Raw genomic sequence first — 18581 nt, forward strand, 5'->3', positions numbered from 1 at the left:
ACTAGGGTGGCATGTGCCTTAAGCCATGGTGGGTGCCGCTGATCATGCAAATTGGGTCAATGACTCATTAGCAACTGCCCCTTTGCTAAAGGCAAGTAGGAGAAGTGTCAGAGGGTGCTTTGAGGGAAAAGCTCTCAACAGAGTGCACTTTCCCCACTCCTTCCTTCAGGTAATGTAAGGAGGGGAAAGTATTGGAAGCTGCTGCTTCAAAGTGCTCACAGCACCTCAAGGCAGTAAATTCCTCACCGTTCCTTCCTAGGACACCATGAGGGGGTGGTTCCTAATGGAGTGCACTTTCCCTTCCTTTGCCTTCCATCAGAAATGCGAGGGCTGGAAATTGCCACTTAGGGTGCGGGAGAGAAGGGGTGGTCTGGCTTCTGGCTGGTCAGGCCCAACTTTCACCCTATTCTGCGTGGCCAACTCATCCACAGTCCCGAGTCCTCCTTGCTGCCACCAGGGAGCTGCTACCAAGGAGGTGGCTCAGCCCAGGGGAATGGAGAGGGCAGGGAGGGAAGCGTCCTGTCAGATCAACACAGAATGGCCCTGTGATCGCAACTGCTAGATTGCAATTGATGCTCTACCCACCCCTAGGGCAATGCCATCATTCCCCACAGTGGGTAATCCCATCCCAGTATCATCTCTGGTCAAGCAGTTCCTGACACTATAGTTTTGTTTCAAAACCTGGAAAATACCTTTTTGATCAGAGACAACGGTGGGGCAACAGAAATGAATGTGTACGGAATGGGCAACGATGGCTCCTTCATACCATGGGCAATTCTCTATGGTCTCTCTAGCAAACGTTTTTGGAAGATTGTGCTCTCCAATTGCATAGAATCATAGAATCATAGAATAGTAGGGTTGGAAGGGGCCTACAAGGCCATCGAGTCCAGCCCCCTGCTCAATGCAGGAATCCAAGTCAGAGCATCCCTGACAAATGGCTGTCCAGCCTCGTCTGGAAGGCCTCCAGTGTGGGAGAGCCCACCACCTCCCCAGGTAATTGAGAGGTCTAAAGCACAGAGGTCTAAAGCCTTGTGTCTGTTCTTCTCTTTTATTCCAGGGATCACCCTTTGGGACCTGGAGTCACTCCAGAAGGACCTGAGCATCAAACCGCAGCCCAAGACTGAATCTGAGATCATCGCGTCCGACACCATTGACGATAAGGCCTCTGCCCTCAGTGTCTCGGCATCGCTCAAGGCCAGTTTCCTGGGGGGGCTGATTGAAGTGGGAGGATCTGCCAAATACCTTCAGGATACCAAGACGTCCCGGCAACAGGCCAGGGTCACTCTGCAGTACAAAACCACCACCAAGTACGAACAACTGACCATGAGCCACTTGGGAATCCAGAATGTCTCCCATCCGGCCGTCTTTGAGCATGGCACAGCCACCCACGTTGTCACCGCCATCTTGTATGGAGCACAGGCTTTCTTTGTGTTTGACCGAGAAGTCTCTTCTTCTGAGACTGTTAAAGACATACAGGGAAACCTCCAAGCTGTAATTGGGAAGGCAGTATCTATGAATGGGAAAGGAGAGATCCAGATGGATGAGAAGGAGAAATCCCACGTTGCGAACTTCGACTGCAAATTCCATGGAGATTTTTCTCTGGAGAGCAATCCAGTGAGTTTCCAAGAGGCCATGAAAATTTATGCCACTCTGCCCAAAATGTTAGGGGAGGATGGGGAGAACACTGTACCAGTAAGAGTCTGGCTGTATCCACTCACCAAGCTGGATTCCAGAGCAGCTAAGATGGAGCGTGAGATCCACTTAGCCCTGATCTTCAATGCTCAAGCAGTCATGGAGCAACTGAATGAAATTGCCATGAGAGCCAATGACTTGGCAAAGAATCCCATCACTGACACTTTCCCAGAAATCAAGAAGAAAATCCAGCAGTTCAAGGAATTGTGCAAGCAACACAGGCAGACTTTCCAGAAACAATTGGCAAGCATCTTGCCTTTGATCCGTGGAGGCAGGAAAGAGGAAGGAGCCCTGGAGGACATCTTGATGTCCATAAACCAATCACCCTTCAATAGCCAAAGACTCAATGAATTTCTGAACACCAAGGAACGAGAAATTAATTTTGTGAAATCTTACCTTGGTATCCTAAGTGGGATAGAAATTGTTGCCTCACAGAACAAACTGGAAGAAATAGTGCTTGACCACCAGAATGAGTTTGTTGTCTCATTTACATTCACTTCTTTACATGATGAGGAACCGTTTTTGTGCAGCTTTCAACACTGGCTTCAGAAACAATCTCAGCAGAAAGCGGATGATCCTGTAACAGGCATGTCTGCACCAGGTGAATGCACGGCCTGGTTTGAGCTCAAAGAAAAAAAACAAAATGCTCGGAAAGCAGCTAAATCCATTTCAGACTTTGCCCGTGTTAATCAGTCCAGTGGGAAGACCCGGTTTGTTGTGGCCTCTGTCCCAGATGGGGACAACCCAGGAGCTTCCATTTACCTCTATGAAGATGGGGAGCTAGTCAGCAGCAGCTTTGAGCTGCCCTCAAAACCTCTCCCTCTCCTGATGGGTGGAGTTGGACATGACAGTGTGCAGCTGACCCTGCAACCGGCTGAATATGGGAGGGCTTCCATCTCCAGCTATCAGGTAGAGTACAAGATCACAGGAGAAGAAAGCTGGAAGACTGTGAATATGGAGGATGGCCAGGAGACTTTCCTATTAGAAGGTCTGTCTCCAAACACAGAGTACCAGTTCCGATATGCTGCTAGGAGTGATCCAGGCCTTAGTGAGACCAGCAACTTGAGTAAAACTGTGAAGACTCTTCCCACCAGCCCTCCTGGGAAACCTAGAGAGGTAACCGTAGAGCCTTCCATAATCTCTGTTGCCTGGGAGAGTCCCAGGGTCATTGGGGTGGGAGTTGTTATAAAGGAGTACAAAGTGGAGTACAGAGAGGAGGGCGGAGATGAGAATGAAAATGGCAAAGATGAATGGCATGAAAAGAGAACAGGGGGGAAAACTGAGCTCTGTCACCTTGATAGGCTGAAGCCTCAGACACCGTACAGAGTCCGAGTCTCAGCCGTGTGTGCCGATGGAGTGATGAGTATTCCCAGCAAAGAGATGGAGGTTTCCACATCACTAGAAGAAAGCAGTATCAGAGTAGCTGAAAAATACCTCCAAGAAAGCACTCTGGTGAAAGCCGGGCAGCCATCACTGTATGCCCTTCCTTTGGAAAAGGCCACAAGAGATGCCTCATGTCTAAAATACCAGCTTGGAGAAGAGAACCTGCAGGTCCCCAACAAAGTGATCATGGTGATGGGAGCAACAGGATCAGGGAAAACGACTCTCATCAATGGGATGATCAATTATATCCTGGGCGTTCAATGGGGAGATGATTTCCGATTCAAACTTATTCATGAAGTGACCAACAGAAGCCAAGCTGAAAGCCAGACATCTGAAGTAACGGCCTATGTGGTGAATTATCAGAAGGGTTTCCAAGTCCCCTATTCCCTCACTATTATTGACACTCCGGGATTTGGAGACTCAGGAGGAACAGAGCAGGACAAATCCATCACAAAGCAGATCCGGGAGTTTTTCTCCACCCCAGGGAGTCCTGATCATATAGATGCCATCGGTATTGTAGTTCAGGCCTCCTTTGCTTGTTTAACCCATGCCCAGATATATATGTTTGATTCAATGCTCTCCATTTTTGGGAAGGATATAAAGGACAATATCCAAGTCCTGATCACATTTGTAGACAAACAGACACCCCCTGTCCTAGAGGCTATCAAAAAAGCTGATGTGCCATGTGCTAAAGATGCCAGAGGTACCCCTGTTTACTTCCCATTCAATAATTCAGCACTGTTTGCCAACAAACCTATAGACAATGTGGATAGCTTTAATTTTGATGAAATTATCTGGAAACGGAGTGCTATGAGCATGAAGACTTTCTTAGATTCATCAAACACACTGGAAAGTAAAGGTTTAACTTCGACAAAAGAAGTCCTTCAGGCACAGAAAGCACTGGAAACTGCCGTGGAGAGGCTGGAGGGCCCCCAAATCCAAGATGGCTTGATGAATCTGGCAGGACTGACAAGGCCAGCTCTGGATCAGCACAAGGAGGGCGTGGTAGCCAACAGAAAGCGTGAGTATGAAACTGTACAGGTGAAGGAATACATCTCTGGTATGCTTTCTCACCTGCCAGAATCTAAGAGTGCTTCCAGATGAGGCTTTTATCGTGCAATCACCCTGCCTCATTCATAGAATCATAGGAGTAGTAGGGTTGGAAGGGGCCTACAAGGCTATCGAGTCCAACCCCCTGCTCAATGCAGGAATCCAGGTCAGAGCATCCCTGACAGATGGCTGTCCAGCCTCGTCTCGAACGCCTCCAGTGTGGGAGACCCACCACCTCCCTAGGGAATTGGCTCCATTGTCGTATTGCTCTAACAGTCAGGTAGTTTTTCCTGATGTTCAGCCGGAATCTGGCTTCCTGTCACTTGAGCCCATTCTTCCGTGTCCTGCACTCTGGGATGATCAAGAAGAGATCCTGGCCTTCTTCTCTGGGACAACCTTTCAAGTACTTGAAGAGCGCTATCATATCTCCCCTCAGTCTTCTCTTCTCGAGGCTAAACATGCCCAGTCCTTTCAGTCTCTCTTCACAGGGCTTTGTTTCCAGTCCTCTGATCATCTTTGTTGCCCTCCTCTGAACCCTCTCCAGTTTGTCTGCATCCTTCTTAAAGCGTGGTGCCCAGAACTGGACACAGTACTCCAGATGAGGCCTAACCAGTGCTGAGTAGAGGGGAACTAGTACTTCCCGGGATTCATGGAATTTTATGTCGGGTCCAGTTGACAGTGTCTTTAATTTGTAAATTCTCTTGTATTTTCCTACTGCTTCTTCCATCTTCTTTCTTTCCATAAAAAATTGTTAAGTAGAAAAAGATAGAATACCTGCACAGTGCTTTTCCATTGGTAGTGCTAGGAGCCCTCTGTCTGGAAGCACCCTAAGTTTTTAACAGCTGGTCTGAGCCTATGCAACTTTTGATTCAGAAGTAAAAGTTTTAAAACTCCCCCTGGTCCACGGGACTTGCCCTTACAAAGTAAAGAAGTGCTCTCATGAACAACAGCTGCAAGTGCACGCCCACACAGAGGGGCATACATCAAACACCACTTCAAGGTGAGAGAGGACAGGGTCAGACCCCCAAAAGGAGGAAGAACTGCCCATGGACAGCCATGCTGGGCAGCCTGTACAATAATAATGGCTGAAGGCAGCTCCTGTGCAGATCTTTACAAATGCAACAAGTGGAGGGGGTTGGCAGGAAGAATGGGGGGGCGGTACTTTTGTGGGTTTATGGGTCAATGTTAGTGTGGTCATTCATTCTGTGGCATTGAGCAGGGGGTTGGACTCGATGGCCTTGTAGGCCCCTTCCAACCCTACTATTCTATGATTCTATAAAGAAGTTAAAGTTAAAACATATTCAGCCTGTTGATCTTACCTGGTGCTTAAAAATTATGTGTTGCATCCAGACTTAGTCAAACTTGGAGTACACCCATTGAAATAAATCATTATTAAGTTAGTCATCACTAAGTTAAGTCCCATTGATTTCCATGGGTCTATTCTAAGTATGGCTAAGTCTGCATCCAACTTTATATCTTGAAAAGTTGTCCCTGCAGTTTCTCCGAGAGCTTAAGACAGTTTGAATGAGGAATTACTGTTCATAATGTGTCTCACTTTCACCTCAGGTAAACAGACCTGGCAAGATTTGTATTGTTATAAAAACTGCAAAGCCTGTTGGACCAGCGGTGACACTGGGATTGTGTGTGTGTGTGTGTGTGTGTGCACACGCGTGTGACTATACACCATGGGAAGTGAGGCTTTCTCAGACTAGGGATGTACGAAAGTCACTTACCTTTTTGCGGATTCTGTTCACGGGGGGGGAGGCGCTCCGTCCCTCCCCCCAGAATCCTCGATGGCTGGCTCTGCTCCGCAGAGGCTTCGCGGAGCAGCTGGCCAGGCCAGGGCCGTCCGCAGCCAGATTTCTGGCCGCAGACTGGCTGGTGCGGACGCAAATGGCGGCCACCATAGCAGCCACCATTTGCATCCAGCCAGGGAGCCGTGATAGGCTACGTAAGTCTTTATGTAGCTATCACGTCTGAGTAAAAAAAAAGGGTGTACGCAAATGGCGGCAGCTATGGTGTCCACCACTTGTGTTCCTTATTTTTCTCCGTTTTAGTCTACGTAAATCTTTATGTAGACTATTACAGCGAAAAAAAGGGGAATGCAAATAGCGTAGTGGGCACTATTTACATTCCTTTTTTATTCGCCATTTTAGCCTACATAAATATTTACGTAGACTAAAACAGCGAAAAATGAGGAACACAAATGGCGGCTGCCATAGCTGCCGCCATTTGCATACGCCGCTTTTTTTTTTACCCAGACGTGATAGGCTACGTATGTCTTTATGTAGCCTATCACGTCTGGGTAAAAAAAAAAGACCAGACTGCAAATGGCGGCCATGGCAGCTGGTCGAAAGACCAGCTGCTGCCACCGCCACAGCCGCCGCCATCCGGAACATCTGCCCCAGGTAAGTCTCATCCCGGGGAGGATCCCCGGGGGGTGGGGGGGGCAGGCCGTTCCGCCATGGATTTCAGGGGGCCGAATGCCCGTGCATTTGGCCTCACTGAAATCCATGGCAAAATTCTCCGCCATCCCTATCTCACTGTTAGCTCTTGTGGACTGTGTTCAATGAAAGGATCTCAGGGCATCAACATCGACATGAATTTCCTCCCTCTGACCTTGGAGAACTGATGCCAGTCAGATGAGAATGTTCTGGACTAGATGGACAACCAACTGACCTGACTCAGCATAAGACTGTCCTGTCAATCTGAAGTGACGGCTACTAGGCCTCATGTTACAAAATGGTACTTCTGAGCTAGTTGCCAGATTTCCCTTTATGAAGTGAGAAGGAAGGAATATGGACTTAGAAAAGATGGAGCTAGGCACATTAAGTTTACCAGACTTTAGAAATCCAGCAACTTTTTACCACAGGGCAGTTACATGAATCAATCATCTCTCAAGTCCAAGATGGCGAATTAGCAGTCCACAGCCTGGGTGCCAACTTTATCTGGCCCCAGATTACCAAATTTAGTAGTACTAGGGGAGAGGGGCTATTTGCATTTCAAAGGAACCTACAGCAGAGATTAGGAATAGCAACCTCCTCCTAATCACCACTGAAAAACCCAACGTCTCTGATTATCCCTTTATGCCCTTTGGTTTGAGTTTCTGAGAACAGCACATTTTAGCTGTGCCTAGCACAATCCATGAGCCAAACTGTCTGAGGTTTGGCAGGTGCAGAACCTGGCATTGGGGCTGCCCGATATCCAAATTTCATGCACTTCTGTGGAAACAGTGAAAAGTTAGAGTGCTTTGTTTTGAGAGTTTTTGTGGAAAAAAACAAAACTTAAATCCGCCTAGCACAAAAACTACTGTGCCACACTGTCTGAAATTGGACAGGTGAGATCCCCTCCATGGGGGCTGAGAGGTCACTAAATATCATGTATTTATCATGAACACTGAAAAAGTTATGGCTATTTGTGTTTTCCAGTGCAAGACAATGGGAAAACGTCAAAAACAAGTGATTTAGATATCCTAATCTCGCTTCGGATTTGGATCCGAGCCAAAGCGGATTGGGTCCAAATCAGTATGAAGCAAAGCGGGGCCACTTTGGAAGGTTGAAATCAGCATCTGAAGCAAAGTGGGTGGTCCATGCACAGCCCTGGTTTTAGCCACCCTGGTCTCATCAGCAAATTTGGCAATTCCACTGCTCACTCTTAATTCCAGATCATTTATGAACAAGTTGAAAAGCATTGGTCCCAATACAGAACCCTGTGGGACCACACTATTTACTTCTAGGGATGTCAGAGAATTCTGCCATGGATCTCAGTGAAGCTGAATGCCAGTGCATTCGGCCCCCCGAAATCCGTGGTGGAATGAAGGGCCCCACCACCCTGTGAAAGGCGCGCGAAACAGAGCACTTACCTGGTGCCGTTCGCGCTGCTTTGCAAATGGCGGCCGCATCTGCGGCCGCCTTTCACTTCCCCATTTAGGCCGTGATAAGCTACATAAATACTTATGTAGCCTATCACAGCTAACGCAGGGACGCCATTTGCGTCCTTGCGGAGGCCGTGATAGGCTACCTAAGTATTTACAGTCAGGGCCAGAAATATTGGAACAAGGATACCTGTTTTGGCAGTTGGCCTCTGTACACCACCACATTGAAGTTGAAAGGAAACACACCCAGATGGGAGCGAAGTCAGGACTTTCAGCTGTAATTCAAGGGGTTTGACAAAAGTGGGGCACTAACCATTCAGAAAGGACAGCCAGTGGCATGCACACACACCCATCGTTGGTGGCTCATAAGTAATGCAACAAACCAACATCATTTCAAACTTAAGGGTCGCCTTTAATACCTGGATGAAAATCCTTAGCAGTCAATGACTGCCTGAAGTCAGGAACCCATGGACATGACCAAATGTTGAGTTTCCTCCCTCGAGATGCTTTGCCAGGCCTTTACTGCAGCTGCCTTCAGCTGCTGCTTGTTTGTGGGTCTTTCTGCCTTCAGTCTTGTCTTCAGTAAGTGAAAAGCATGCTCTATTGGGTGGAGATCAGGTGACTGACTTGGCCATTGAAGAACATCCCACTTCTTTGCCTTCAGAAACTCTTGGGTAGCTTTTGCTGTATGTTTTGGGTCATTATCCATCTGCAATATGAAGTGGCGTCCTATCTGTTTGGCAGCATTCGGCTGAAGCTGAGCAGAAAGTATAGCCCTATACACTTCAGAATTCATCCTGCTGCTTTGATCAACAGTCAGGTCATCAATAAACACCAGTGACCCGGCTCCATTGGCAGCCATCCATGCCCATGCCATAACACTGCCTCCACCATGTTTGACAGATGATGTGGTATGCTTTGGATCATGAGCTGTTCCTTTCCTTCTCCATACTTTTCTCTTCCCATAATTCTGGTACAAGTTAATCTGGGTTTCATCAGTCCAAAGAATCTTATTCCAGAACTGGGCAGGCTTTTTTACATGTTTGCTGGCAAAGGCTAATCTGGCCTTTTGGTTTTTGAGCATTACCAGTGGTTTGCACCTTGTTGTGAAGCCTCTGTATTTACATTCATAAAGCCATCTCTTGACTGTAGATGTTGACAATGACATGCCTAATTCTGCAAGAGTGTTTTTGACCTGGCTAGATGTTGTGATTGTGAAAGGGTTGCTCTTCACCATGAGCAGAATTCTACGGACATCCACTTTAGTTGTCTTCCGTGGTCTTCCAGGCCTTTTGCTGTTCCTGAGCTTGCCAGTTAATTCCTTCTTTTTCAGGATGTTCCAAACTGTTGTATTGTCCACTCCCACTGTTTTTGCTATCTCTCTGATGGGTTTATTTTGTTTCCTCAGCCTAATGATGGCCTCCTTCACTCGAATGGACACCTCTTTGGACCTCATGTTGGGGGTTCCAGTGAACAGATACCAAATGCAAATGTCAACACTCAGAACCACCTCCAGGCCTTTTATCTGCTTGATTGGTCATGGGGTACCCTGGAAACAGGCCACACCTGGCCATACAGCTGCTTGTCAGCCATTCGTTCCATTACTTATGAGCCACCAACGATGGGTGTGTGTGTATGCCACTGGCTGTACTTCCCGAATGGTTAGTGCCCCACTTCTGTCAAACCCCTTGAATTACAGCTGAAAGTCCTGACTTCGCTCCCATCTGGGTGTGTTTCCTTTCAAATTCAATGTGGTGGTGTACAGAGGCCAATTGCCAAAACAGTTATCCTTGTTCCATTATTTCTGGCCCTGACTGTACGTAGCCTATCATGGCAAAAAAAAAAAAAAAGGGAACGCAAATGGCGGCCTCAGTAGCGGCCGCCATTTGCGTTCCTGGTTTTTTTTTCCCTGATAGGCTACGTAAATATTTATGTAGCCTATCACAGCCAAAAACATGAACGCAAATGGCAGCCACCGTAGCTGCCACCATTTGCGTCCGCAGGCTCCAGACACCTGCGAATGCACCCGGCCGGTGGCTGTGCAGAATTGCCGCGGAGCGGAGCCAGGCAGGTTAGGATTTCGGGGGGAGGTGCGGACTGCCTCCCCCCCACCGCGAATCACCCCTGCGAAAAGGTAAGTGACTTTTGTACATCCCTATTTACTTCCCTCCATTGGGAGAATTTACCATTTATTCCTACTCTCTGCTTTCTGTTCTTTAACTAGTTACTGATCCATAAGAGGACCTGTCCTCTTATTCCGTGACTGCTAAGTTTGCTCAAGAGTCTTTGGTGAGGGACTTTGTCAAAAGCCTTTTGGAAGTCCAAGTAAACAATGTCTACTAGATCACCCCATGTCTATTGACACTCAAAAAATGCTAAATGATTAGTGAGACAGGACTTAATGTAAATTATTAATGCCTTTAATAATTTACACAGAATGAAAGAGAAGCTAACTGGCCTGTAATTTCCCAGATTCCCCCTCCCCCCCCCCGCCGATCCCTTTTTACAAATTGGCGTTACATTGGCCATCTTCCAGTCCTCTGGTACAGACGCTGATCTTAGGGACATGTTGCAAATTCTTGTTAGAAGATCGCCAATTTCATATTCGTGTTTTTTTGAGAAGTCTAGGATGGATAACATCTGGGCCCAGTGATTCATTTACTTTCAGCTTATCAATAGGGTTGAGAACTTCATCTTTTGCCACCACTGTTTGCCTCAGTTCCTCAGTCCCCCTTCCTGAAAACATCAGTTCAGGCACAGGTATCTCTCCTATATCTTCTACAGTGAAGGCTGATGAGAAGAATTTGTTCAGCTTCTCCGCATCTCCTTGTCCTCCTTCAGTCCTCCTTTAACTCCATCGTCATCCAGTGGCCCAACTGCCTCCCTAGCTGGTTTTCTGCTTCTGATATATTTAAAGAATTCTTTATCATTGGCCTTGATATTGTTAGCAATATGCTTCTCAAAACGCTTTTTTGCATCTCTTTTTGTCTGCTTGCATCATTTTTATGCAAGCTTGTGCTCCATTTTGTTTTCCTCACTTGGGCAAGATTTCAATTTTCCAAAGGAAGCTCTCTTTTCTCTAATAGCTCCCTTAACATTGCTTGTTAACTAGGCCGGTGACCTCCTGGACTTGGTTATACCTTTCCTAACTTGTGGTATACATTTTAGCCGAGCTTCTATCATTGTGGTTTTGTGTAACCTCTAGGGATGTACGAAAGTTCCGCCATGGATCTCAGGGAGGCCAAATGCCAGCACATTCGGCCCCCCAAAATCGGTGGCAGAATGGCCTGCCCCCCCCCCCCGGGATGAGACTTACCTTGGGCAGATCTTCCTGGCGGCAGCAGCCGGTCTTCCAACCGGCTGCCGCCGCTCCCATTTCCAGGTTAAAAAAAAACAAAAACAATGTGATAGGCTACATAAAGATTTACATAGCCTATCATGGCTAGATTTAAAAAAAACACCGTGACAGGCTACGTAAATCTTTACGTAGCCTATCACGGCTGACTAAAAAAACCAAAAAAACAAAATGCGCGTACGCAAATGGCGGCGGCCATGGCCGTCGCCATTTGCGTTCCTTATTTTGGCACGTCTTAGTCTACGTAAACATTTACGTAGACTAAGACAGCGAAAATAAGGGGAACGCAAATAGCGTAGCGTCTACGTAAATGTTTACGTAGACTAAGACGTGCCAAAATAAGGAACGCAAATGGCGGCGCCCGTGGCTGCCGCCATTTGCGTACGCGTGTTTTTTTTCTTTTAAATCAGCCGTGATAGGCTACGTAAAGATTTACGTAGCCTATCACGGCTGACTGCAGGGACGCAAACGGCGGCGGCTACGGCCGCCACCATTTGCGGAGCTGGCCGGCCAGGATTCGGGGGGGAGGGACGGAGCGCCTCCCCCCCCAGCCAGAATTTCGGGGGGGAGGGATGGAGCGCCTCCCCCCCACCAGAATTCGGGGGGAGGGACGGAACGCCTCCCCCCCACTGTGAATGTCACCCTTCGAAAAGGTAAATGACTTTCGTACATCCCTACACTTGCGTCCCTGCTAGCCAGCGGCTGGATGTCCAGCTGCTGGCTGAGCCAGCTGGAGGCTCCACAGAATCGCTGTGGAGCACAGCCGGCTGGCCAGGATTCCGGGGGGGAGGGATGGAATGCTCCCCCCCACCATCAACATAATCCGCGGAAAAGTAAGTCACTTTCGTACATCCCTAGTAACCTCTGAGCATTCTGAAGGGATTTAATCTTCTTGACTCCCCCTTTCAACTTCCTTTTCACAAGTTACCTCAGTTTTTAGAGAATTTTCCTCTTTTGAAGTCAAATGTGAAGGAGTTGAATGTCCTCAGCACTTTTCCACTTAAATACATATTAAATCTGATAGCCTTGTGATCGCTGTTTGCAATTGGTTCAACAACATTTACCTCTTGTTCTAAGTCCTGGGTGAAACTACTTAGGATTAAATCCAGGGTCACTTCCCCTCTGGTTGGTTTCATGACCAACTGTTCTAAAGGCACAGTCGTTTAGGGCATTGAGAAATTTAACCTCTTTGTTGCGACTGGAACATGCATTTATCCCGTCAATGTGGGGGTAATTGAACTCTCCCATTGTAGCAACACTTCTTCATTTGGAGGCCTCCCTGATTTCATTTTCCATCTCAAGGTCACCCTGAGCATTCTGGCCTAGGGGATGATAGCATGGTCCTAGCACTAGATTAGTTTCTAAGCCAGGTACTGTCACCCACAGCGCTTCTGTGGAAGAGTCTACCCCTTTTAGGTGGTCGACACTATGCCCTCTTTGACGTACAGGGCAAAACCTCACCCCGTACACCCTGCCCTGTCCTTCCTGTAGAGTTTATGTCCAGAGATGACTGTATCCCACTGGTTCTCTCTGTTCCACCATGATTCTGTAATGCCCACTATACCCAGGTTTTCCTTTAAAATCAAGCACTCCAATTCTCCCATTTGGCTTGGAGGCTTCTAGCATTTGCATAAAAACACCTACACACGGTATCCCTCCCCAGGTGCCACTGGCATGTGCATCTCTTCCTAGGGGACGTTGGCCCCTTTGATTGGCTATTGTTTTCTGCCATGTACTCCTGGCCTATTTCCTCCCCTTCCACATTTGGGCAATCAAAAACATTTTCATCTTCATCCCTTAGGGATGATTTGACTTGAACCAGATGCTTCCCAGCTCCTGTCGGCTTTCCCCCAGGGTTTACTTTAAAAGCTGCTCTGCCCCCCTTGTTATGTTTAGTGCCAGCAGTCTGGTTCCGTTTTGGTTCAAGTGGAGCCCGTCCCTCTTGCACAGGCCCGGCTTGTCCCCAGAAGTTCCCCAGTGCCTAACAAATCTGAACCCTAACCCTGCACCACCGTCTCATCCGTGCATTGAGACTTCTCAGCTTCGCCTGTCTAGCTGGCCCTGCGCGTGGAACAGGACGCATTTCGAGACAGCCACCTTGGTGGTCCTGGATTTCAACCTCCTACCTAGCAACCTAAATTTGGCTTCCAAGATCTTATGACTACATTTCCCCACATCGTTGGTACCAACATGGATTATGACCACTGACTCCACTGCAGCACCATCTACTTGGCTATCTAGACAGCGTGTGGCATGTGGAGCTGTCGCACCAGGCAGGCGGTGCACCATGCGGTCTGCACGCCCATCACAAACCCAGCTGTCTGTGTGTCTGATGATCGAATCTCCCACTGCCACAAGCCCCCCTCCCCCTGGAGGCATGTCCTTCGTGTGAGAGGATATTTGCTCATCTGAGGGATCATTTCCCCCTTCCTCAGAATAAGGGCTGTGCACCACCTCAGTGTGAGGCCCGAATAACAGGGTGAAGTGTGCTGATTTGGAGGTGCCTCATCATGATACGAAGTGGATGAGACCAGAACCAAGGCACCCCGAAGCGAAGCGGCTCCTTCACGAAGCGCCCCGTCCACCTTGTATATTCAGAGCTCTTCTTATGCCTTCTAAGCAGCCCAGACAGGCTGTCTCCAAAATGTATCAACTTCTGAAACATCACACAGAGCGGCAGGAGGAGGAGGAGGAGATGGGGGGGATGGTGAGAGGATGTGGAGACCCCAAATGTATCAATTTGGGAGAGATCTGGCCACCGGGAGAGGTGGGGGAAGGGGAGAAGAGAGGGAGGAAGAGGGAGGGAGCTTTGCTGTGAGTCAGCCTCTGTTTGCTCATTGTGAGAGAGGTGGTCTTACTGGAGTGGAGCGGACTGTCAGAACATTATTTGGCTAGAGCAGTGGTCTCCAAAGTGGGGTGTACGCACACCGGGGAGTGCGCAAGATGATCCATTGGGGTGCACAAGCCACCTGATAATTGAGAAGCCTCCCACTGCCATGACAAGTTGCCACTGTGTGCAATGATGGTGGCAGCAGCAGCAGGATGGGATGGGAGCTGTGAGGGAAGCTCCGTAGCATTTCTCTCTGCTCCAATCCTATCCTGCGGCCATTGGGAGCAACCGCCCCAGTCTCTGCCAGTCATGGCAGAGGAAGCCTTAACCCTTTCCACTTTCGTTTGGCAGAACGAAGCCGAGAAGAAAGAGCATGCTATGGAGACTGGGTAAAACGAAGATCCATAAAATTAAAAAGGGATCCTCATTGTTTCATATGATTTTTAAGGGGGAGACCCACAAAATTACCATCATATCACAGAGCACACCTGCCTCCATGGACTGAACCAGAAAAATCATGGATCTGCCACCCGTAGGTGCTGCCACAGTGCAAAAACAGGGGAAAATGTTTCCCCCCATTCCCAGGAACACGATGGCTTCCAGCACGCATCCAGAGGGCCTAGGAGCTGGTGGTGGCAGCAGTAGCAGTCTGCCCACATTGGCAGGAATCGGCCTCCAACCGGGCGCCCTCCCCTCCTTCCAAGGAAGGGAGAGAACGCAGTTGGAGGGCGACTCCTGCCCTTGTGCCTGTGAGCGGTTGGCGGGCTCTGATGGGCAGCAGCTTCCCCTGGCAGCACCCCCCCCATGGAACATGGGCGCAGGTAAGTAGCTGAGGGCTGGGTAGCGTGTTGGGGGCAGGGGGCGAAGCAGGACTTGAATGTCTGAATCCCACTTCGGCTCCATAGGCCAAATCAGCCTGAGCAGGATTGGTCTGCCTCGGAGGCCCCAAAGTGGCTTCCAGGTTGGATCTGGGGGTCCATGCACAGCCCCACTCCGAATGATGCCCTCCTTCCCTGAGACCCCTATTCTCCATGATGGCAGAGTGGCTGTCGCCCTGGGAGTGGGACGCTGCTGTCGGATCCATGAAGGTCTCCTCCCCCAGCCTCTCTGCCTCTCTGAGCATCTCCAGGTCAGCAGCCTTGGCCTCAGGGGAACGAACGTGTCCCCGAGAACCAGGAGCTCATTGTACCGAGCTCACGCCCACGGCATCTGTCCAGCAGGCAGACAGTCGTGCATGTGGCACCTGGTGGAATACACTGGGTAGCCCCCACGCGTTGACTTTCTACCTTCATAATTGTTTTTCGGGGGGGGCCTGGAAAACTTAGTTGTCACTACAAAAAAGTGGGGAATTTAGTTATAGTTATTTATTTACAGTTACTTACTATGAGTAGGGAGGGGACAGTCAAATGGCACAAGTCTGGAATAAAAGATACACTTTCCCCCTTGTACTGTTAACACCTTCATCTTCAGCCCTGGTTTGACACCCCAGACATATCAGCACATTGAACTTTCACTCACAAAAATACAGTTTCTCACATTTTACCCTTTCTTAACAAGCAGGACACTGCTGTCCTTTCCAGGGGCACGACCTGGGGAGAGGGAGTGGGGCCTGGGGAGAAGCTAGCAGGCTGAATGGGGACCCCTCTTGGTCCATATTTGGCCCATGGGCCAGAAGTTTCCCATCCCTGCTATAATGCCTGGGGGGGGCGGAGTCTTGAGTATTGCTGGGACACAAAGGGGTGTAATGACCTTCTGAGCCACCACTTCTGAGCGATGGAGATTAGCAACAGGGGAGGGATATAGCCACATTCTCCCCTAGTGTTCTTCTTTCCACTGTCGAAAGATGGATGCCTTTTATGGCCCCTCAAGTTCAGAGACAGAGGAGGATGAGCTTGCCAAGGCTGCTCTACCACTGGCTGAGGAAGGATACTGAGCCTGTGAGCCTGCTAAACCCAAGCCAGGACCCTCGCAGGTCTTCCCTGAGCCCAGTTCACCTGAGGAGTCAAATGCCTCCCACACCACCATGCCTGCCCAACAGCACGGGGGTGCTCCAAAGAGAGGCTGAAGAAAGGAGGAGAAGTGCATACCTTCAGGCCAGGGGGGTGGCCCTTTACGTATTCACATTTGTCAGACCCAGAGTGAGTGTGTGCTTAAGAAGGACAGTCTGGGCGGAGGCTTGTAAGGCCTCAGAAGTTGCTATCAGCTCTCCATGTTGGTGCAACACCTGGCCTGCCTGGCCACCTGGCCTCATGCGCTCCTGTGACTGGCAGGTCAGACCAATGCAGACCCCATGGAGTTGGACTTGCAGGGCAGCTTCTGACATTCTCTCACTTTTTTTTTTTGTAGGAACTGAACTGAGGATCGTCCTTGTCGGCAGAACGGGAGCTGGGAAAAGTGCCACAGGAAACAGCATCCTGGGGAATAAGAAATTTAAGGCTTCCATCTCAGCCAACTCAGTGACAATGGAGTGTCAAAGAGAGGACATTGGAATAGATGGCAGGAAAATTGCAGTTGTGGATACTCCTGGTTTCTTTAACACAGATATTCGAGGAAAGAAGATTGATAAAGAAATTAAAACATGTCTGCGGTACTGCCACCCAGGTCCACATGCCATTATACATGTCATTAAACTGGGCTTTTTCATCCAGGAGGATACAGAGATTCCTCAGTTAATCCAAAAGATTTTCAGCGTTAAAGGAAAGAACTACATGATCCTTTTGTTCACCCACAGAGAGGCTCTGGAAGGCAGACCTCTCAGAACATTCTTGTTGGGAAATAAAGCTCTTCAGGATCACATTACTCAATGTGGTGGCCGGTTCCTTGCTTTCAATAACTGGGCTAAAGGCCAGGAAAGGGTGGAACAGGTTGCTGAACTGCTTCGTATGATTGATGGTTTGGTGGAAAAGAATGGAAAGGCCCCATATTATACTGAATAAATGCTGGAAAAGTACAAAGAACAAATTCAAGAAGAGGAGAAAGAAATGTTGAGAAGAAAAAGAAAAAGAAAAAGAAGGCACATTAGTGCAGAATAAAGAAATATTGGAGAAGTGGAGATGTCAGAATTCCAATGGATGCAACATAATCTAATAGACAAAGATTCTCCACTTAAAGGGCAGAAAATCTGAATAATGTCTGATTTGATTATTATGATCATCGTCATCACATCATCATCGTCATGTATTTAATTTCTATACTGCCCAATAGCCGAAGCTCTCTAGGTGGTTCACTAAAACTACAAACCACAACATTATGCAAAATTATAATAAAACATGGTATAAAAAATTTAGTATACAAAATTAAAACCATTTAAACAGCTAAAACAGTTTCAATAAACAATTTCAATAATAGAACTGTTCAAGACAGCTGATGTAAGTGCCCTATCACATGCCGTTAAATGCCTGGGAGTAGAGGGCAGTCTAAACTCAGCACCAAAAAAACGTAGGGATGGCGGAGAATTTCTCCACGAATCTTCGGGAGGCTGAGGGCCGAGACATTCGGCCCCCTGAAAGTGTTCGGGAAATTCTCCGCCGCCCCCCCCCCCGGGATGGGACTTACCTTCAGCGAATGTCCCTCCCGGCAGCGGGTCCCGGCGGTGGTTCAGCGGCGTTTCATCGGGGGCAGGGGCAGCGGCCGGTCTCCCGACCGGCTGCCACCGCCACCATTACAAAATAAAAAAGTAAAAACAAAACAAAACACACACACCTGTGATAGGCTACATGACAATTTACGTAGCCTATCACGGCTAGATTTCCAAAGTCAGCCGTGATAGGCTACGTAAATCGTCACGTAGCCTATCACGGGTGACTTTGGGGGGAAAAAAAGCGCATACGCAAATGGCGGCGGCCCATGGGCGCTGCCATTTGCGTTCCTTATTTTGGCACATCTAGTCTACGTAAAGATTAACTTAAGACTATGGTGAAAATAAGGGCAACGCAAATAGCGTTCCCTTATTTTTGCCGTAGTCTACGTAAATCTTTACGTAGACTAGACGTGCCAAAATAAGGAACGCAAATGGCGGCGCCCATGGGCCGCCGCCATTTGCGTACGCGCTCCCCCCCCCCAAAGTCACCCGTGATAGGCTACGTGATGATTAATGTAGCCTGTCACGGCTGACTTTGGAAATCTAGCCGTGATAGGCTACGTTAATCGTTACATAGACTATCATGGGGTTTTGTTTTTACTTTTTCTTTCACGGCTGGGGAGACGGGGCGCTTCTCCCCGGCCTGAATTTCGGCCGCGTGAGGCAGGGCGCCTCCCCCCCCCGGCCTGAATTTCGGCCGGGCGAGTCGGGACGCCTCCCCCCTCGCCTGAACTTTGAGGGGAGAAGCGAAGCGCCTCCTCCCCACCGTGAAAAAAGCTGCGGGATAAGGTAAGTCCCTTTCGTACATCCCTAAAAA

At 48.7% G+C, this 18581-nt stretch overlaps 2 protein-coding genes across 4 annotated transcripts in view; one reads left to right on the forward strand and one right to left on the reverse strand.

The window, feature by feature from the left end:
- The window catches only part of LOC146345367 (uncharacterized), a 32172-nt gene extending 15006 nt beyond the window's left edge, over nucleotides 1-17166 (forward strand). For all 3 annotated transcript variants that reach the window (XM_084860042.1, XM_084860040.1, XM_084860041.1), the window contains 2 exons: nucleotides 1058-4096; nucleotides 16531-17166. In XM_084860042.1, coding sequence (XP_084716168.1) covers nucleotides 1058-4096; nucleotides 16531-17120 — 3629 coding nt within the window. In that variant the 3' untranslated portion in view covers nucleotides 17121-17166. The remainder of the gene's footprint in view (nucleotides 1-1057; nucleotides 4097-16530) is intronic.
- The window catches only part of LOC146345368 (uncharacterized), a 45512-nt gene that overhangs the window by 4915 nt on the left and 22016 nt on the right, over nucleotides 1-18581 (reverse strand). The window lies entirely within an intron of this gene.

Source organism: Heloderma suspectum, chromosome 5 (assembly GCF_057233095.1).
Source record: "Heloderma suspectum isolate Gila_16-S chromosome 5, 16-S_ref, whole genome shotgun sequence".
NCBI classification, from domain to species: Eukaryota; Metazoa; Chordata; class Lepidosauria; order Squamata; family Helodermatidae; genus Heloderma; species Heloderma suspectum.